At 39.3% G+C, this 23,075-nt stretch overlaps 1 protein-coding gene across 1 annotated transcript in view; it reads left to right on the top strand.

The window, feature by feature from the left end:
• The window catches only part of LOC136864518 (lachesin-like), an 853,163-nt gene that overhangs the window by 646,984 nt on the left and 183,104 nt on the right, over positions 1-23,075 (top strand). The window contains exon 5 of the mRNA XM_068226232.1: positions 12,187-12,315. Coding sequence (XP_068082333.1) covers positions 12,187-12,315 — 129 coding nt within the window. The remainder of the gene's footprint in view (positions 1-12,186; positions 12,316-23,075) is intronic.

Consider the following 23,075-nt stretch of genomic DNA (forward strand, 5'->3'; position numbering starts at 1 on the left):
AAATGCTCAGAAAGTTGAAACATTCATAAACATAAAAATACGTAAGAACGGACAAGTATTGTTTATGTAATTTCCTAGAAAATTATAAATTGAATAATTCGATTACGAGGTATTATTACTTACGCATCATTTACTTTGCCAATTTTATATTGACGAATATTTATTTTTTATTTATTTTTATTTATTTGTCTTCAGTAATGGCGAAGTTAGGACTCATGCTTTTCTCTTATACATAACCACATCACTGTACAGAACAATCGTTGAGAGTATTAGATATTTTAAAAGAAACTAATTTATAATATTAATTAATATTAATATCATTCGTCAAACTACTAAATGAAATTTAATGAAAATTATGTTCAAATTAATTGATTGAAAATTAACTAAATTACACAGGCACACTCACCGTTATTCACTCATCAAGATTCACGCCATTGGTCCATGCATCTACTTTCTGTAGGAAGAATTGAAAGGCTCTAGAGAGTTACTGCTGCGTATGTTATTTGGACCAGAGTTCCATAATCTAGTTCCCGTTGCAAAAATGAGCTATTATAGGCAGCTGGCGTGCTAAAGGGAATGGAAAGTGTAGTAACAGAGCGTGTATTATGTTGGTAAAACGAGGAAAGGTATCTAAAATTTGATGAAAGATAGTTGGGTGTTCTCTCAGTAAGTGATCTGAACACCAACACGGCTACCTGACATGAAGATTTCTGAGTTCTTCAAATTTCAGGAGGGCAAGTTGCTTGTAATATGGTGTGACATACGTGTCATAGCGTAACGAAAATTTAAATCTGATGCATGAATTCTTTCTAATTTTGTTCTTTCGTTGCATCTATGAATACAGCATCAGAGTAATAGAATATAGACAGAACAAATGTTTTTATAAGCCTGACTTTCATATTTAACGGTAAAATGTTTCGGTGGTATTTCATAGGATGGAGTGAGGCATATACTTTGTTACAGATACGAGTGACATGTTCATTCCAATTTAGAATTACATTTATAACAACACCTAGATTATTTTCCGACCTTTCACACAGAATTTTGTTACCAGATAGAGTGATTGAAGGGATGTCTAAAGTCTTTTGTCATGTTTATTAATTTCTATTGTCCAACTATAATGGCTTTTGTCTTTGAGGGATTTATTCATATAGAGTTTTCACAAGCATATGATGATATATTTTGTAAGTCAGCATTCATGGTATCAGTTGCTATACGAATGTCCCTCAGTTTTGTGTGATAATATATTTGGAGGTCATTATCATATATATGATAATTGCAATATTTCAACAGAGATGCTCTGCCATTTATGTACAAAATAACAAGAATTGCCCAGTCCAGAACCTTGGGGTACTCCAATGTGTTCCACTGCCCATTGAGAAGTCTTATTCTTTGTAACGAATCGTTGTCTGCGGTTTGTGAGGTAAGAGCTAAAGAGTTGTAAAGCAGTCCGATTTAGATAGAGGGATTTTAATTTGGGCAGCAGTGTCCAAAGCACTGGTAAAATCAATAAGATTAAATAATGTGACCTTCTGTTCAAGAATTGCTTATCTAATGTCATCTGCAACCTTCAATACAGCGGTTGTGCTGTGTCACTTTTCAAAGCCTGACTGTAAAGGGTCAAAAAAGTAATATTTGTTAACCCGCGAGTGGTCGCTATATGAAATTTTCTCTCACATTATTTTTTATTATGATATTACTTCACAGTGATGAAAGGGAGGTGACTGTTCCCTCTTCTAGCTGAGTTTATAACTGTCGTGAGTAGAGCGATTCACCTTCGAAGGGTAAGCACCCCCTCTCCTAGTCAAAACAAAGGTTCCTATATATCCGTGCGCGCTGTGTGAGAGTTTCTGTCATCGCGCGACCAATGGCGTTGGTGTTATGTTGAAGTGGAGCGGAAAACTTACTCCTGTTGTACGCGTTAGTATTTGTATTATGAGCACTTCTTGTTTTTGAAAATGTTATTGTGTTCAGAAACCTTGCTTTTTACGGAAATGTTACTAGATATAATGCATGTGTGAGATTTTTTTTTACAACTCCAGGACGGAAGTTTTTTTATGTACATTGCATATGTTATTTTAACTAGCAATTTGTGTCTTTAATAAAGATGTAATCATTTCCATATTTATGTCCGGCTCCATGGCTAAATGCTTAGCGTGCTGGCCTTTGGTCACAGGGGTCCCGGGTTCGATTCCCGGCAGGGTCCGGTATTTTAACCATAATTGGTTAATTTCAATAGCACGGGGGCTGAGTGTATATGTCTTCTTCATCATCATTTCATCCTCATCACAATGCGCAGGTCGCCTACGAGAGTCAAATCAAAATACCTGCACCTGGCGAGCCGAACTTGTCCTCGGACACTCCCGGCACTAAAAGCCATACGCCATTTCATTTTCTTTATTTCATTTTTATCTAAAATATATAAGGTAGAACTTGCGTTTGATTTAAGTGGTAAATTTCAGCCTTACGTCCCACAAAACTGTGAAAAATGTCACATTTATTTTAACGTGAGAGAAAGTCTCACGCGCGACCACTCGCGTTACATTTTGGCTAGCGACCACTCGCGGGTTAAGATACTCCGTTACTTGTCGATGGATTATCCGTTCGATGAGTTTGGAGAGAGGTGTAAGTATACACAGTGGCTGATAGTCTTATAGGGAAACACCTTGAGACTTTGATACCGGATTTATGATTGCATCTTTCAACATCCTTGGATATGTACCAGAACTGATGAAGTAATTATATATGTGAGTATTACTGGGAAAATAATATCTAGAATATTAAGAATGATGATAGGGAGATCAACTCCAGTGGCATTTGACTTGACCGGAAGTAGTTCACGCTTCACCTCAGTTTCATTAACAGTTTGGAATTTGAACATTGGTCTATTTGGTGGCGGTTTAGCCAGTAATGTGTTAATTTTACGAGTTATAATGTGTGGCTGGTGCTTAATTTTAATGTCAGAGAAGTGTTTATTCAAGTCTTCAAGTGGTACATCTGGGCTGCAATGGTTTAAGTTTCCCTATTCCCATAGAGAGTTTGTAGAGTTTTATGATTACATACTTGTACATTTAATAATAAATGTGTAGAAATTTATTAAATCACTCAATGAAGGTATGTAGAAGCATTGCGATGGGGTATGGAATAATGAAATAGCTGTTAACGTGGGAGTATTTTTCTTTAATAATGTCAAAAATACAATAAATTGAAATAGGGGCATATTATCTACATATATATGGTTACTGACGGTTTACATCATTACACCGAAAATTTTCAAAATAAATATAAATAAGACCTTATTTGACAGTGTTCCACCAATATAATTTATTGTAGGTCAATATTTTGTATGCTTTTCGGGTCATTATATCGTAAAGGAAGTGTAAGAGAAATGACGACACGAACTGGCGAGAGAAGTTACAAACATTGAACATTTCTTTACGTATTTTCAACAGAGCGTAATTCATATTCCTCTGTACTAAGGTATGTTCTTAGGAAGCAAAGTAAGTGTGTTTCATGCCCTTCATAGCTCTTTCTTTATCCGACACCTTCATTCGTGGACCTCTTCCTTATTAGGAGAGGATAGTTGCACAGTTACTCTCCCTCTTAAAACTATAATCACACCACCACCACCACCACCACCACCACCACCACCACCACCACAGCGATTAATTCTGTCATCTGTGTGCTGCAGTGAATAGGTATTTGGCTCCCATTTGCAGGATATAGGATCGATCCACGGCACAATCGATCATATTTATGGAAATAGTTGTATACAAACATTCCCCTCTCCCGTTCGAGCCTGCCATAGGGGACTAAGTGTACCACAATAGTTTATTTGGGACATTTTATGTGACAAATTGCATACTTTGTTGATTATGTGATCGAGTGTTCTCTTAACATGGATCGCTTAAAATCAACCTCTACTATGGCCTGTGTTGTGGACGAGCATTGCTTTAATCGTCGGCAGGAAAGTGTGAATATTTTTCACACTGCATCCAAAGCTACAATCCGTTTATCCTGTGATCCATTCTTCTGAGGGTACAAGGATATTATTGGATTATAGAACTTCTATTTCTCTTTATTAATGCCGTAAGGGACTGGGACTGAATTTGAAACTGACGGTAGATTCGATAAAGTATGCATATGAAAAGTATTATATAAATAACCTTAGTGATTCATCTAACCAGTGGACCTAGGATTTCTTAATAAACAGCGTACCCAGAACTCTTAAGGATCGAAGTCTTGGCGGTACGTATTCGGTGGTATTTGATGATGTACAGTAAGTAGCCTAGTGAAAGTAAACATAAAGGAACAACAAATGAAAGTGACAACACTATTCTTTTTATCTCTACTACAGAGAATGCTTGTGAGCATTTTTCTTATGCGAGGACTAATTGCGGGAAGCACTCAACCAATTTCAGTAAATTTTTCATGACTGAAATGTTATTTCTTCCTCCTTATTGCAGGTTATAATTATGGTGTTTTATCAGAAAAGCGGGTATTTTGAGCAAATATAGTAAAATTGGCAACCTCAAAAATGATTTACCAACCTGAACTATTAGTACCTCGTATTATCACTTTTTTCCTAACACCAGTAGTTTTCTCGTAAGAATACGTTTTGATTTTTGCACGTTTCATTTGATGCAAAACAAACCAGCGAGTAAACTGTTGAGCTTATCAAAACCTGAGCATTTGTTTTTTGGATCATCAGTCCATAGACTGATTTGTTGCAGCACTCCAAGCCACCCTATCCTTTTCCATTTCTACGTAACAACTTCACCCTAAATCTACTCCAATCTGCTTGTGATATACATACCCTGATCTACCCTTACCGTTCACAAGGCCTACACTTTCCTCAAATACTAACTGAACAAGTCCTGGATGTCTTAAGATGTGTCTTATCAGTCTATTCCTTCTTCTGATGAAATTTCGCCAAATCATTCTACTCTCACCAACTCGACTCAGTATCTCTGCATTCGAGATTCAATCTACCCATTCCATGTTCAGCACTCTTATGTAACACCACATTCCAAAAGGTTCTATTCTCTTTCTCTGAGATAATTCTTGTTCATGTTTCACTTCCCTACAATGCCACGCTCTAGATGAAAGCCTTCAAAAATATCTTGCTAATTCCTATATCACTGTTGAAAATGAAAACTCTTCCTTAAGGAATTTCTTCCTTGCGTATTAGTCTGCATTTTATACCCTACTTACTTCCCCCACTGCCAGTTATTGTACTACCCAAGTACCGATATTCATCTACTTCCTTTAAGACTTAATGTCCTAACCTAATATTTCCAGCATCATCTGACTTCATTCGACAGAACTCCATTATCATTTAGACTTTCACGGCCCGTATGAATAGAACTCCATTACTTTTGATGGAATTTAATTTTCGTATTGTAATCCTTCTCCCAGACTATCTCCGTAGCATTCAGCGATGTATCCATATCTTCTGCAGACTCAGATAAAATAATAATGTGACCGGGATTGTTAAAATCTTTCCAAATACCTCTTTGATTTCCTTTATTCCCTGTGCTTTACAAACATTTCCTTTCTGGACTGCTGGTTACTTTCATGGGCCTCGATTACTGTAACTGCAGACCAATCTTTGTACAGAATGTAGAAAATCCTCTTCTATATATCTTATCCCGATAACCTTTAGGATCTCAAATAGCTTGATCCATTCTACATTATCGAATGCCTATTCTAGATATGTGAGGAGCATATATGTAGGTTTTCCTACAAAATTGATCACACATGTTTTATTTAACAGGTTGCCGGATATATAAGGAAAGATCTTTATTGGGGTAATCACATAAATCAGATTGTAAATAAAGGGTACAGAACTCTGCACATGGTTATGAAGATGTTTAGGGGTTGTAGTAAGAATGTATAGTAGAGGCCATATAAGTCTTTGGTAAGACCCCAACTAGAGTATGGTTCCAGTGTATGGGACACTCACCAGGATTACTTGATTCAAGAAGTGGAAAAAATTCAAAGAAAAACAGCTCGATTTGTTCTGGGTGATTTCCGACAAAAGAGTAGCGTTACAAAAATGTTACAGAGTTTGAACTGGGAAGACTTGGAAGAAAGGAGAGGAGCTGCTCGATTGTATGGCGTGCCGAGCTGTCAGCGGAGAGATGGCGTGGAATGACATTAGTTGACGAATAAGTTTGAGTGGCGTCTTTGAAAGTAGGAAAGATCACAATATGAAGATAAGTTGGAATTCAAGAGGACAAACTGGGGCAAATATTCATTTATAGGAAGGGGTGCTAGGTATTGGAATAATTTACCAAGGGAGATGTTCAATAAATTTCCAATTTCGTTGAAATCATTTAAGAAAATGCTAGGAAACCAACAGATAGGGAATCCTCCACCTGGGCGAGTGTCCCAAATGCAGATCAGGATTGATTGATTGATTGATTGATTGATTGATTGATTGATTGATTGATTGATTGATTGATTGATTGATTGATTGATTGATTGATTGATTGATTGATTGATTGATTGATTGATTGATTGATAATCACGATTTTACGAGTTAAAGAGCATTTCGATCATGCCACCAGGAGAGCTCGCATGTCAAGCATTGTACAGCTTGGGTGGATTATTGTGAAACTCATTATTGGTATCCGTTATGCTTTTTCACTGTATGAGAGAATCTTGGTTAATGCGGAATGTAAGAGCCACTGAAAGAAAAATGTAAACCAAGGAAAAGGAAATACATGGGTGGGACCTTTAAAGTAGACTACACTTAGTCTGTTAAAAGAGAAAGTCACATTCTCTGTCTACGGGAACAGACACGCTTATTGATGTAGAACTAGAGGATGAGGAGCGAGTTGAAACGTAATGGAGATGGTTATCAGAGGTAATCTGATAGTGGACTGGTCACTGATGTTACCAATAGTGTTCAAACCTGACATGTAACTCTAATGTGGAGACAGCGACAGATAGTGCTAGTCTGTAAATAAATTAGAACACTGGAATAATTATTACATAATGGACGTCAGCATTGAATAAATAAAATACAATCTGGCTTTGTAAATAGGACCTTTTATTCTTACGGTATGTGTCTTTACTTGTGAAACGTCTGCATAATTTATTATTATATTCAAGTATTTAGTTTATATTCGAAATGTTTTCGTTTCACATGTACAGTAAACAGCTCCGCTGGCATAGTGAAGACAATGCACTGCCTAACTTCAGCGTTCTTTGACAGGACAACGGACGTCTGAAGCAGGGAACTGGACGGCGAACAAATTTGACGTGTGATAAGGGTTTGCCAGCTTGGTAAAATAATTCATAACCAGAAAAGGAAGTCTCATTAACGTTTGAATTGCCATCAAACGAACTTGAATAAGAATTGGAATCCTGTGTTAGTTCACTATAAATAAAAATGAAAACTCTTTCTTAAGAAATTCCTTCCCTCCTTCCTTGTGTTAGTCTGCATTTTATATCCTACTTACTTCTCCCACCGCCTGTTATTGTACCACCCAAGTAAAGATATTCATCTACTTCCTTTAAGACTTAATTCATCAGATCTCGTGGCTTAGTTTAAGAAACGTTCGTTAAGTAATTCGAACATGATTTGATAACCAGACCTAGGAATAGGCTATTGGATCCTCAAAAATCACTTCCCTCACACCTAGAGGTGATTACCGAAATACTAAAGTAGGAATTAACGATTAAAAGTATGTTTCAAAAGTTGAGTGCTAAAAATGTTCCCGTTAAATCCATCGTAAACAGTTTCACAGTAAAATCAATACATCTATTTGATATAAATAAAATCGTAACTACCGCGTGTCTCTACATTGACTATTTTGGTGAAATTTCCATACAGTTATCCGTTCCATGAGTAATAATGACCATCTGCATATTTTTTTGCTTTAGTGTCTGTGTCTTTGACAGTTTGCCTGTCTGAGTTCTTATACTACTGGATATATTTCTAACAAACTTGATATTTAGAGTCCACCTGTCCTTGGGTAGGTTTCAGGGCCAGTATTATTTCTGAATAATTAAACTTACTTGGGGTTTATCCGGAGACGAAACCACGATTTTGTACTCCAGCAAAATATGCATTCTTCTCTTTAAGACGTCGTCTCCGAACGGAGGTTGACGATCCACACGGCCAGCTCTGATCTTGACGTTGCAGCCATGCCATGTGAATTTGTTGGAATATCTCTCAGGACCTTTAATGCAGTGGTTTCGCGCTGCCTTCTGCATCTTGATGCCGTTGACCAAACTAGTTTCTCCGCCTTTGGGAACAATTTCATGTCCCTTGGACAATAGAGTGACCTTACCCACACCCGCTCTTCCACTCTTAAGGAGAATGTTGGCACTTGGTATGGGGGATCTCCTTATACCGGGATATATTCGGTCCCTTCATTCGTTAGCCACCTGCGTTGCCCCTTTCTACCGCGGGGAGGTGAATGTCAGGATTTCACCGTCATTGAAACAAGGACAAAGTGGTATTTCCTTGTTTCTCTGGTTCTTTAGAGAGCATATCCAAAATTAATGGAAATGAATTTCTAAAACTTTTTTCTCATGTGCATCATTTTCGTAGGAGAATTAATAAGGGAGACATCATGAACGGTCGGTTTTACAGGTTAAGTCCAGCGGACATAGCCCTAAAGGTGTTGTACGTGGAGCTAATTCCTTATCTATATTTTAAGAAATCGTAATGACCGTGTGTCTGTACATTGACTATTTCGGCGAAATTTTCGTATAGCTATCGGTTAGGGGTAATAATGACCATCTGCATATGTTTTAGCTTTAGTTTACTGAAAGTCTTAATTTTTACCCTCTCCCCCAAAATCAAGATTGCAGCATAATCTGCCAGACGAGCTAGAAGATTGAAATTTGGTAAAAGTATGCGTTTTAGACTGTAACCGACGGAAAACTGCCAAGATTTTTACATTTTGCACTTTTTAGCACATGGGGCTACTAAAAGGGTGTGGTGTAATATGCTTACTATTACTCACTAATTTAAATTAATACCAAATAGCATTAAAATTATAAATATGAAAATTAATATTCATTAAATAAAATACTCAATCGTCGGACCTTGTACTCACATTTAGTTCTTACCTGATTACTTACACATACAACATATGATGGGCGCCAGCTACAACTCAATGCAGCAATGAGAGAATGAGAATCTTGACTATCTCTAGGGTGTGGGGTAATAAGCTTACTTTTGACAACATGCCATATATAGATTCTGGGAAAAGGAGATTGTCGTTTTGTTTCCCCATTAAATTTGAGGTTATCAAAGTCTACCATTGAAATTAAACGATAAATTAATATGATAGAACAAAATATATTCTTTAAATTGTATAGAAAAATAGTAAGACTTGTTGCAATAAATCGGATGAAAATATAAAAGTATGACATAACAACTGAGAGAAACTAGGCATTAATTTGAATTCCTCTTGACCGGACATTTGAAAATTATGCAAAAAATGTATCCCTCACTGGTTCACTTGACTGTACCTTCAACACTTTGAGTGTAATTACGACGTATTTCTTTAAGTTGGTGTTTGCTGTAGGCGTCCTAAGCCTAGTTTGGTGATGTATACTTTTTGCTTCAATGACGACTTCCATGCGATTGCTGCTTCTCCATCCATGTGACTGACTACTTTTATCTCAGTACAAAACTTCATGGCAAGTCTCTCCTTCTGTATGACTTCATGGCAAGTCTCTCCTGCTATATGACTTCAACTAACTGACCGACTGAGGTCCCTCCTTCCAGTTGACTCACTCACTGTTCACCATCCATTGGAATGAGGCTATACGACGCTGGTCCTAGTATTTATGCCCTTAGCTAACACACCTACGCAATCTCCAGAAATAACTATAATATTACTCCCACCCGGCTCCGAATGTTACACATTATGGTGAAATTGCCTGGGGTGGCTGCACACAATGACAGAGCGATGACTCGGCAGTTACGCTAGCAGTATTACCCAATATTGTAATGTCACAAGTTATTACACACAATACTTCCACTTCCGATATAATACAGCAATTCTCACTGTACATGTCTTGAATGTTAATCTACACACATATATACGTAACAATTTAACTACAATCACGCAAGCGATCATCATTGTATAATTGAATAATAATAATAATAATAATAATAATAATAATAATAATAATAATAATAATAATAATACAGATATCACCCTGTAACTGGATTTGAACCGTTACACCTCCAAGAAAATCGAAAAATGGAGGCAATTTTAATGACGGAGCAGACATTCGTCCGAGGCATTTCGTGGCTAAACGGCAAGTATTATACAAAACGGATGGCACAATCTCCGTTCAATTTTGAGTGGTCAACAACTTTGGTCCTATGAATTTTTGTCGTCTCTCACTCCCTTACAAGTTTTTTTAATAAATGATATTTGTTCGTGGCGTCGACCTCTGGAGATCTTTTACCACTACTTTCACCATAGGAACCTGCGTGTAAGTGTAATTGCGGAAGTGTAGAGTGTTGAATGTGATGAAAAGGAACGTTGAGGACGACACAAAACACCCAGTCCCCAGGCAGGGATATTAATAATTTACAATTATAAACCCCTGGCCCGGCCGTGAATCGTACCCAGGGCCGCCGAGTGCCCACTAGACTGGGGGGCCGGACTCTCTTATACGTTAGATTTGCCTGTATTTCTCGATTGTACATACAGTAAATGTTGTGCTTTCTATATGTATACTTCATAGTCTGACACACTCATGGGAAAGATAGAGTCATAGAATTTGGAACGCGCATTGACACGACCAATGGCTATATGCACGCTAAATTTTATGATTTTGTCTTCCACATAAGTGTGCGAAAAATAATGTAAATTGTTAAAAATGTACACAAACTCCGCCCCCCCCCCCGCCATTCATATATTCTAATGCAATCGAAGCCATAAATATGGGAGAAAAGAGAAAAGGTTTCAGAATCGAACAACAAGAGCGATAAAAGGGGCATCTGATGGTGCAAACCGTTGGTTGATATGATGTACCGTTTAGGAGCAGTAAATCTAGAAATGAAGGCACGCACTTAAACAAACCTGTCCATGCTTATCTGTCATCTACAAAAATAAAATCGTAACGACCGTGTGCCTATACATTGGCAATTTTGGCAAAATTTTCCTACAGTTATCTGCTTCAGGTGTAATAACGACAATTTGTAAAATATTTTAGCTTTGGTGTCTGTTTGCCTCATTGTTTTTTCTGCTTGTTTGTCTGAATTCTTAAGATTTGCAAACTACTGGATGTATTTCTGCTAAACTTCATATTCAGGATCCACCTGCCCTTGGGTAGGTTTTAGGGCCAATAATATTTCTGAATACCTAAATTTACTGGGGTTTGTCCGAAACCGAAATCATTATTCTGAACTTCGCAAAATGTGCACATTCAAAATTAATGGAAATCTACCATCCTTAAAGAAAATCGATTTCTAAAACTTTTCCAAACAATCAATCACTACAGATATGCAGTCGCCCAAATGGCAAATTCCCTATCTGTTGTTTTCCAAGCCTTTTCTTAAATGATTTCAAAGCAATTGGAAATTTATTGATCATCTCCCTTGGTAAGATTCCAATTCCAAACTCCCCTTCCTTATAAATATATGCTCCATTTTCCTTTTGAATTCCAACTTATCTTCATATTGTGATCTTTCCTACTTTTGAAGACACCTTTCAAAATTATTCGTCTATTGATGTCATTCCACCCCATCTCTCCACTGACAGCTCGGAACATACCACTTAGTTGAGTAGCTCTTCTCCGTTCTCCCAAGTCTTCCCAGCCCAAACTTTGCAACATTTTTGCAACGCTACTATTTTGTCGGAAATCGCCCAGAACAGATCGAGCTGCTTTTCTTTGGAATCTTTCCAGTTCTTGAATCAAGTAATCCTGGTGATGGTCACATGCACTGGAACCATACTCTAGTTGGGTCCTACCACAGACTTATATGCCCTCTCCTTTGCGTCCTTACTACAACCCCTATATTATTATCGAATTTACAGATAAAACTTAGGACTGTCGAATATACACGTGTAACCGTGCCATCGTTGTTGTGAAATGTTGGAAAGATTTATTTACATTATATCATATATATCTAGATTTTTTGTCAATATTTTACACCGAGATGAATACAAATTTTAATATACACATTTTCTTTCCTTACAGTTGCAACGTACCAAGGTGAAATACTGAAATTGTCGAAAATCACCCGCTCAGAAATGGGGGCATATTTATGCATAGCATCCAACGGCGTGCCACCTTCCGTCAGCAAGCGGATCATGGTAAATGTTCACTGTAAGTACCATATATTGTTATTAGTAGATGCATCCGGATCCCAAAAACTACTGGGTTGTTTCAGTGGGAAGTCCCACATTTGAAATCATAACTTCATATTCATGACTGTAGTCACAAATTACGTGCACTGTAGCGTTGCGCAAACTAATGGTGTTTTCAACAGTCTGTGTTTCTTACCGGCAGGCGGCATTGCTTTCCGCTTCTAGCGGCTTTTCTTGCTCTCGTCGATACAGGCAGCATGATGACTTGTACAATCGAGTTGCTCGTGTGTATTGTAAAGAAATATTGGCTTACCGAATCCATTACTGCTCACAAAATACTTAACCGATTCAAACATTTTGTTCGGGATAGTCCTGACCGTAAAACAATTCTAAAGCTCGCTGAAAAGCAAACAGAAACAAGTATATTGCTGATAGGAAAAGGGAAGCTCAGACCACCACCCGGAGTGTCGCAGTTAACAGTAGAGTGACTGATTCACTCTCCTGGAAATGTGTGTTGAGTATTCATTTGGAGGGCTGATTTAATCCTGATCAACTCCGCCCTCAGCTATCATAGATGGCTTCGGCGTCACTGACTGAGAAAATGAGGAAAATGAGGAGTGAGATAGTTTCCCGTTGATTTCCTCACCGAACCAGAATTTGCTATTACGTAACACTCTGTTAGGCATACTGAAATTCATGCCCAAAACGACGCTAGGAATAATATTTTCACAGCATTTATAACAGGGGTAACAGGTATAAGGAAAGCATCATCACTCACCACAGTTATTTTCAAGTTGTCAAAACCAAGGATGAGACTGGAATAGGTGAATGAGCGTGTCGAAAGCGCGCGGCCACCGTGATTAATCCGCGTGCCGTTCCTTCGGATCCCGATGTAATCCTACCGCAGTGCTCTTCATCGAGTGTCGAGGTGGGCCGGCACGTTTACTTTGAACAAATTAGAGTGCTTAAAGCAGGCCGGCTGTGCCTGAATACTGTGTTCATGGAATAATGGAACAAGACCTCGGTTCTATTTTGTTGGTTTTCGGAACGCGTAATAATGATTAATAGCGACAGGCGGGGGCATTCGTATTGCGACGTTAGAGGTGAAATTCTTGGATCTAGTGAACTGTAAATACTAGGTCTCGCCAGGCCATGATATAACAAACAGCAGTTAAGGAGGTAAAAATCAGACCGTACAGAATAACAGTCGTAAACCAGCTTACATAGCCCAACTACGACATGCATTAATGCAATTATTCCTGAAGTTCGTGGAAAGAAAGAAGCGCCGCAATTGCAATTACGTGGTTTACCGGTGAAGCTTGACTTCATCTCACAGGATATGTGAACTCTCAAGACACAAGGATTTGGGTATCAGAAATCCTTCATGAAATCTACGAGCAACTACTTAATTCGCAAAAGGTGTGCGTGTGATGTGCAATTGATACTAAGAGAATCATTGGATATGTTATCTTTGAAACACTGTGAAGTCAGCTGTTAACAAGGACAATTTCATGGCTGTCGTGGAGCAATTAGACAACATTGAACTTTAACATGGATACTTCCAGCAGGATAACGCCACGTAACACCACCAGTGAGTCCATGATACTCAACAGCATCTTTTTCGAGACCATGTTTTCTTCAAAAACCATTGGCCTCCAAGCTCACCAGACTTCTCATCAGCAGGCTAACTTAAGGAAAGCATAGTTTTGGTGGTTGGTTGTGACGGTGGTGATTATTGTGTTGAAATGAAATACTACTTGGCAACCATCGTCTATTAACTCTAATCAGAAGAAAAATGGAAGGGGACCGACACTTGGAAAATAAAGTTAACGGCCAGCCAAAGGCAAAGGCCACGAAAGACGTGAAAATGAAGGGTCCCCAGGCCTCGAATGCTCTGATACATTCCAGGTTGGAAAATAACACGAGTTGACCAAGGAAGGTCGAATAGGATAAATGCAAGTGAGGTGCCTAGTGCAAGTAAGTGGAAACAATGCCAGTACTATGCTAAGATCCCCGTGGTCGCCAAAGCACGCTTCCAATTTGAGGGTCTCTGGGTCCCTTTTAGTCCGCTAATACGATTGGTAGGAGATACCGTGGTGTTATTCTACCGCCCTCACCTACAGGGTGACTTAAGGTAAAAGTCTACAAGAACAGACGAGAACTAATCAGGATCCCCAGAAAATGACCATGGCTCTCTTAACCAATATTGGCGTGGACTTGGTGAAGCGTGCATCAAACAACGTATCGAGTCATGCTAGAATGTGTCTTAAAGAACACAGGATCACTTTTAGTATTTGGTGTGATGGTAAATTACTTTTTCATTTCCAGGCAGTAGTTTTTATCTATGTCACTAGTCGAATGCTACAGCTATTTTTTAATCTAGAATGTCCTGCTGAAATGCTTTGGTCTCCAAACATGTAACTATAGATGAGCCATTCCTCCGAATCCATTTCACTTTACCAGATATTTAATTGTATTTGTACAATGCTGCTTCCCTCCACATGACCAAATACCAAAATAATTTACTAATATTTAAAGAATAAATGGGTTTTATGGTCCGCGTCAGTGATGTAGTGGTTAGCGTAATTAGCTGCCACCCCCGGAGGCCCGAATTCGAATCCCGGCTCTGCCACGAAATTTGAAAAGTGGTACGAGGGCTGGAGCTGGGTCTACTCGGCCTCGGGAGGTCAACTGAACAGAGGCGTGTTCGATCCCCATCTCAGTCATTCTGGACGTGCTTTTCCGTGGTTCCCACTTCTCCTCCAGGAAAATGCCGGGATAGTGCCCATGGCCGCTTCCTTCCCTCTTCCTTTCTATCGCTTCCTATCTTCCTATCCCCCACAAGGCCCCTGTTCAGCATAGCAGGTGAGACCGTCTGGGCGATGTACTGGTCATCCTCCCCACTTGTATCCCCCGACCCAAAGTCTCACGCTCCAGGACACTGCCCTTGAGGCGGCAGAGGTGGGATCCCTCGCTGAGTCCGAGGGAAAAAGCCAACCCTGGAGGGTGTTTTCCAATACTACCCAAGTGATCTGGTGAGTACACTTTAATCTCTAATAATATTTTCAAGATCTTACTCCTAACAATTTTGTGTTTGCATGCATATTGTTAAGTATTTTTTCTAAAACAATGAATTTTAGATTCAAAGAAAATTCTTCTTGCTCATTTCACACTCACTTCATGTTTTTCATGTTTTCCAGATGTTTTAATTTAACAGTACACCATGTGGGATATATGAAGCTTCTGGAAGCAATGTTTTATTGTTAGAGGCTGGAAGCTAGAACCTAACGAAATTTGTTCTTTTTCACACATATTCTGATATAACATACAGAGCTATAACTGCACTCAATATAGTTTGTAAGGAAATACTACAATACCTGTTTTTATTCCATTCACATGCGGTATACAACCCGGAAAGTATAACTGCTATTCATAAGACGCATTAATAGTCCATTTAGAATTTGTTTACAGATATTAATTTAGTCTGTCGAAGACTGGCTTATGTACTGGTACTAGTACATATATAAACCCATTGAAGCTGATGCTAGACTATAATAAACGCTACTACAGATGCTGTAGGAATGTTGACATTAACACATTTATAACCCAACTTCTTTTTCTTCCTCTTAATCTATTTACCCTCCAGGGTCGGGTTTTCCCTCGGATTCACCGAGCGATCCTTCCTCTACCGCCTCAAGGGCAGTGTCCTCGAGCTTCAGACTCTGGGTCGGGGATACAATTGGCGAGGGTGACCAGTACCTCGCCCAGGCGGCCTTACCTGCTATGCTGAACAGGGGCCTGCGGGGATATGCGAAGATTGGAAGGGATAGACAAGTAAGAGGGAAGAAAGCGGTCGTAGTCTTAAGTTAGGTACCATCCCGGCATTTGCCTGGGAAACCACTTCCAGAATGGCTGAGGTGGTAATCGAACCGACCTCTACTCACTTGACCTCCCGAGGCTAAGTGGACCGCGTTTCAACCCTCGTACCACTTTTGAAATTTCGTGGCAGAGCCGGAAATCGAACCGGAGCCTCCTGGGAGGCAGCTACGCTAACCACTACACCACAGAGGCGGACCAATATAATCCGACTGTGGGTCTACGGTAGAACGTCGAGCTCCGGAACCCATGATCATAGATTCAAACCCACCAGAAGTATTAGCATTTTTCTCCTTTCGAGACCCCACGAAGTACGATGTCGGCATGTAAAGGGTCCCTTGTGACGACACTTCGATATTTACCCGACAAAAGTAATAGCAACTTAGCAATTGATCTCCGAACCGAGTTTGCAATTTCTCTGTCATCTGGTAGAGTAGAACAAAGCGTCGAAATTACCATACAAGCAGCCTGCATGGCGTAAATGCCCGGACACGGTATTTGAGGCCTTGCCGTAGTAGTTATTTACTTTTTCAAGATCTTCTATTATTGATATCATCTGTTAAAGACCCAGACATTAATAACTGTCTGTTATTACAACAGATTATAGATTAGGGCACTCGACAAGGACATAAATATAATATGGTCAGAATTCCGAGTTCACTAAATAAATATAAAGAAGGTATTTATGCATTTATATCGATACATGTTGAGTGTTTGTTATCTCTCGTCAGGGCTCTACTGTTAAGAAAGTTTCTTCCGTCTTGTCCTGGGATTTACTTCCGGCTCTGTCATGAATAGTTCGACGGTCTAATTTAAGAACATCAGTGTTGCGAAACTCAAATGAGAAGAGAAGTAGTTTAAAACCAATTCTCAGTTATTGCTGAAGTACACCAGATTAAGAGAGTCGCTTATTATTTCTGATATTTTGAGGTTCTATGAAAAGGAATTAAACGAATTCTTTAACATTAGTAACATGCAGTCAACTGTTTTAATTATGCTTAGTTTAAATTTAAAATACACCATTAAACGTGCAATTATTGAAAAAATATTCCGAAAATATTTTTTACTTTTTTTCAGTACATCACTTAATCGTTTTTCACTAACAGTTTCCAAACGATTTGAAATGTTTTCCTTCCACTTTCTTATCACCTAGATACACTACAATTTCTCCCTCCATATTCTTCCCAGTTCCTTAATTAGCTGCTGCTTATTTGTGATTGTAGCATTGATATTTCAGAAGTGAAGAAAGGCCACTCACTAAATTGTTAGTTGTGAATTACGTGCACAGATATTAACACAAGGAGAGCATGTATGGAGCTAAGTGTCCCTGATAGTTTTGCAGGCTACGCTAATTAACCGTTGCTCTCAGTTCGACTGCGAGCATGTGCAGGAGTGTTAGTAACTTGCACACGTAAACATGCTAACATTGGCCTCGCAGAAGATGACTTTATTTAAAAATCCGCTTTTTTGAAATAAACTTACCATATTGTGCATGTGGTAGGATTACACATATCATCTCTTCGGCCACGGGCTAACCACAGTTTACGAATGTCCTCGCCTTTAGAGAACGTATCAAATTAAATGTTTCTTCGCTGGGCCTTGTTTGCTCGGTTGAGTGTAATAGGCCTTCGTTACACAAACCCCAACTAGTTCCACATACACCACAAACACAGACGTTGCCTGACAAATCTCAGGCATATAAAGTACACATTATGCCAAGCTCTTTAAATACAAAGATACGACGGAATCAGAGAAATAATCATAATTAGCAGTTGGTCCTAGATATTTGAGAATATTTCTTCGATAATTTGATTAAATTCAAAATTGAGCAACAAGGCACTAATATTTTGTAGACATTATAATGAAGATTTATGACATTCAGTAGAATCACTGCCATGTAGACAGATTCACTATTTAAATAAATTTTGTCCAAAGAGTGCAGATATGAAAGAAAGGGGTTAATTATTCTGTTCCATGATGACCATGGTAAGAACAACACCGATTCAGCTGAAGGTCACATCAAGAACTTCTATTTATGTCACCACCAACGATAAATCGCTATATCTCTGTCCCTCCATTATGAGCTGTTAGAGACATGGTTAACAACGTCTATTATTCTCTCTAGTAGCGTGTGTAACAGTAGTTGTATGGATCCGAGATTATGCTAAGTGATAGAGAATTCAAATGCATTCATTCATTCATTCATTCATATCCTTAAGGCAAGGCCTTGTCGCTGCAACCACATTTGTCTCTCCTCTGCTGAGCGTTTCAGGTCAACATATTTTTTCAAATTCAGCCCGTCCATCACGGAATCCAGATACTTCTTCCTTGGCCTTCCCTTCTTACCCAGAACTTCTCCTTCCAGCAGAGTCGTGAGGAATGTGTTATGTCGAAGTGTGTGGCCAAGGAATTTGGTTTTCCTCTTTTCTATAATGTTGATCAATTCCCTTGTTTCGTCTATTTCGTTAAGGGCCCTATTGTTTGCTGTCCAACTAATTTTCAGCATCCTCCTCCATATCCACATTTCCATTGCTTCCAGGCGTTTTATATCCTGTTTTGCTAATACCCATGTTTCGCAACCATACAACAAAGCACTCCATACAAACATTTTGGCAAATTCTTTCCTAAATTTAATGTTAATGTTCCTGCTTGTCAGAAGCTGTTTCTTGTTACTAAAGGCTTGTTTAGCTGATTTCTGTGGTGAACCTGTTGTCCTGAGTGATAATGCTTCCCAAGCAGCAAAATGGACTTACTTGTTGTACATTTTCATCACCTACCTTAATTTTTATTGGCATTTTCTCAGTTGATTTCTTGACAACTAATACTTTTGTTTACGAGGTGTTGAGTTTCAATTTTGATTCTTGTAATGTTGATGTTAAAACTCGTAGCAGTTTACTTATTTCCCTCTCTGAATGTGCAATTAATGCAATGTCATCGGCAAACTTTATACAGTGGATTTGTTGTCGTTCAATTTTAATTCCTTTGGTTTTTTGCTTAAGTTTTGATATGGCCTCCTCAATGAACATGTTGAACAAAAATGGAGATAGCGCACAACCTTGCCTCACTCCCCTTCTAATGGATGCTGTCTTAACCTTACCATTGATTTCTATTGTTGTGGTTTGATTTTTGTACAGGAGTAAAATGAGTCTTCTGTCCCTCCAGAAGACTGCAAATGCAAACTACCTTGAACTTATACAGCGTGTTCTGGAGATAATTGCAAATATTATTGTTCTGTTAGTGACATTATTATTAGGGCCCTGAATATATATGACGTCAAAATAATATTATTTTTCGAAAATGAAGAAATGAATTTGAAAATTTGATGTTTTTAACTACGGTAGTATTTAATGATAAAATATTTATGGCTCTTCTGACAGTCATTACAATATTTTAAATCATACTATGACGTAATTACCTTATTCCTGTAATCAATATAATACGAAAAATGGCACTTTACCGTAATGTAATTACTTTCCGCACTGAAAAAATGAAATGGCGTATGGCCTTTAGTGCCGGGGATGTCCGAGGACATGTTCGGCTCGCCAGGTGCAGATATTTTGATTTGACACCCGTAGGCGACCTGCGCGTCGTGTCGAGGATGAAATGATGATGAAGACGACACATCCACCCAGCCCCCGTGCCAGAGAAATTAACAAATGATGGTTAAAATTGCCGAACCTGCAAAGAATCGAACCCGAGGCCCCTGTGACCAAAGGCCAGCACGCTAACCATTTAGCCATGGAGCCGGACTTTCCGCACTATTTTATTATAAATCGTTTCTTATTGGCTGAATTCCGCTTCTGAGAAACGTAAACATGGATAGTCAGATAAATCATGAACACCAAACTTTACCTTATTGAACTGCTTCTCTGTCTGATTGCAGAGCCGTGGTTCCGTATTCATCTAAAAAAATAATAATAAAAAATTAAAAAAAAAACATCTCTGCATTCCCAGCTCAAATAATCTGCCGACAGCACGATACTACCTGATGTGTAGGTTATTCCATTTCAACAGTTAAATATCGCATAGATCGCAGTAGACAGACATCATCACGTACTTGCTCCGGTGGGGACGGGTGTTTGTCACGTGACATGAGAACAGCAGTCAGGCGGGTTGTACACCGTGGCCGTACTGCACTTGCGCCACTGGCCTTCAGTACATCATGCACTTCCCCTACTTGCTCGCCAAGCTGCTCTCGTTCCTCGAGAGCGGGGAGCAAACTGGCTCCTAAGGCATTTCGCTCTCGATTGACGATGCCAGCAGTATATAATAAAGTTCGTGTTACCTTGATTAATACGGGACCAGACGACAATGTTTATGACTCTGCTAGCTTAGTGGATTGCTCGCTGTTTCGAATAACATTAATTTTTATGTTTTATTACAACATAACACTAGTAGGCCTATGCCTCTTCAGAGAAACCTAGGCTATCTATGACAGCTGATGGCGTGGCTGTGGAGGACCAAACCAGCCTTCGGGCTGAATACCCAACATACAACCGCATGTATGTATCTATTACATATTTCATAGCAAAACACGAACAACACAGCAAGTAAACGTGGACGATTTGCATCGGGACGAATCAAAATTATTTATAATTAAATTGATTTTATTTAATATAAGTAAATTCACCAAAGTCTCCGCCTCTGTGGTGTAGTGGTTAGTGTGATTAGCTACCACCCCTAGAGGCCCGGGTTCGATTTCCGGCTCTACCACGAAATTTGAAAAGTGGTACGAGGGCTGGAACGGGGTCCACTCTGACTCGGGAGGTCATCTGAGTAGAAGGGGGTTCGATTCTCTCCTCATTCATCCTCGAAGTGGTTTACCGTGGTTTTCCACTTCTCCTCCAGGCAAATGCCGGGATGGTGCCTAACTTAAGGCCACGGTCACTTCCTTCCCTCTTCCTTGCCTATCCCTTCCAATCTTCCCATCCCCCTGCAAAGCCCCTGTTCAGCATAGCAGGTGAGCCCGACTGGGCCAGGTACTGGATCCTCCCCAGTTATATCCCCCGACCTAGAGTCTGAAGCTCCAGGACACTGCACTTGAGGCGGTAGAAGTGGGATCCCTCGCTGATTCTGAGGGAAAAACCGATCCTGGATGGTAAACAGATAAAGAAGAAGAAGCAATTCACTAAAGTATGAAATACAATATTGCACGTAACAGTCAGTAAAGTGATAAGTTTAAGTTACTCGTTTCGAAATTCCACCTGAACTGCAGTTTGTCGCTCGGAAGTGTCGTGCTTATGAAACTAACGCCATTTGCTATTGGTTTTACGTCGCCCCGACACACATAAGTCTTATGGCGACGATGGGACAGTGAAGGGCTAGGACTGGGAAGGAAGCGGCCGTGGCCTTAATTAAGGTATAGCCCGAGCATTTGCTTGGTGAGAAAATGGGAAACCACGGAAAACCATCTTCAGGGCTGCCGACAGTGGAGTTCGAACCCACTATCTCCCGAATACTGGATACTGGCCGCTCTTAAGTGACTGCAGCTATCGAGCTCGGTAACGCCATTTGCAGACTGTAGTTCAGTTTCTTAATCTCAACGTAAAGTAACACTTTCTGTGGCTTTTAGGTAAATAACTATTCCATCGTGAAAACGTTCTCCTTTCGTACGTGGAACGTTTTCATACGACTTAAGCATCCATACTACCTACAGCTGCAGTGCAGTGATGTACTTTGAAAACTGTTTCTTGCACATTACGCATGGATACGTCCTGAAGACGCAGTGAACGATGTGTACAGCTGCTCTGCAGAATTGCTCTTAGAATTGCTTCTGATACATTACACGTTAGCAGAATACGTCCTGAAGCCTCTGTGAAGTCATGTGTACAACTGCATTGCAGTGATATACTCATAATTGCTTCTTACATATTACGCATTCATACTGCCTGAAGCATGGTAGGGCAGGTGATATAAGCCGAGGCCAAACGAAGCTACTAGCTACTTCACAAACATCACCATCACTCTTCCCTGGGAAAAGAACGCTTCTCTAAATTTAAAAATATCGTATTTTACGAACTCCGTATATTCATCCATACCTTCCGTAAGGTTATTTGTTCTTGTCTCCCAAGTACTGTATATTTTATACAGTACTGGTATCCAGTTCTTTCGAAAACTATAGGAGCTCTTTGCCGAGGTGGTAAAGGGCTGCTCGGTTCAGGAAGTTGAAGTAAATAGAAATGAGACTTCTACATATGAAGAGACACCTAGCCCATGGATTCACTGAACCCAGATCTGAAGTCAGTGTGAGGATTAAAGTTGGGTCAAAGGTAACCAGGCATAGAGCTAAAGAATTTGTCTGATATTTTGATTTAAGGTAGCCAGGCCTAGAACTAACGAATCTGTCTCATATACGTAGAGCGTCGTTACGAATAGTGGAAATCTTTACATTTAAATATTCTAGAAGATGTCATGCCTGTACAAAAATTATAGTGTTCTTTTCATTTGCGACTTTACTTTCTTAAATTAAGGAGTATGGATTATTGCAGAAAAGTAATTTATGCCCAGATTTTGAAGACCTGTAACATACAATTAGTGAATGGTAATGGGATGAAGTGACCAGCTCATTGCCCGGAGAACTTCCGTCGCTTGTAAATGTCGTGCTATTTGGCCTAAAAGCTGCCTGAAGCTCAGAAAATCGTACTGCAGTTTCCTATTTTCTCAATGGAAAAGCGAAGTCAGTCTTTCTGTGAGAAATATGTGCCTCTCTACTCATCCTCTTCCTCCTCCGTACACAGGTAGCTACATCGAATTAATAAAGTTATATTAGTAATTACTTCTGAAACATACTTGATATTATAAGAAACAAACATTAACAGACTCAGACTCACGTCTTGAACGAGATTAACCATACAGTTGTAGTGCGACACAAGAATTCTCAATGATTCCCGTATTTCAGTATGC

This window comes from Anabrus simplex, chromosome 1, assembly GCF_040414725.1.
Source record: "Anabrus simplex isolate iqAnaSimp1 chromosome 1, ASM4041472v1, whole genome shotgun sequence".
Lineage (NCBI taxonomy): Eukaryota > Metazoa > Arthropoda > Insecta > Orthoptera > Tettigoniidae > Anabrus > Anabrus simplex.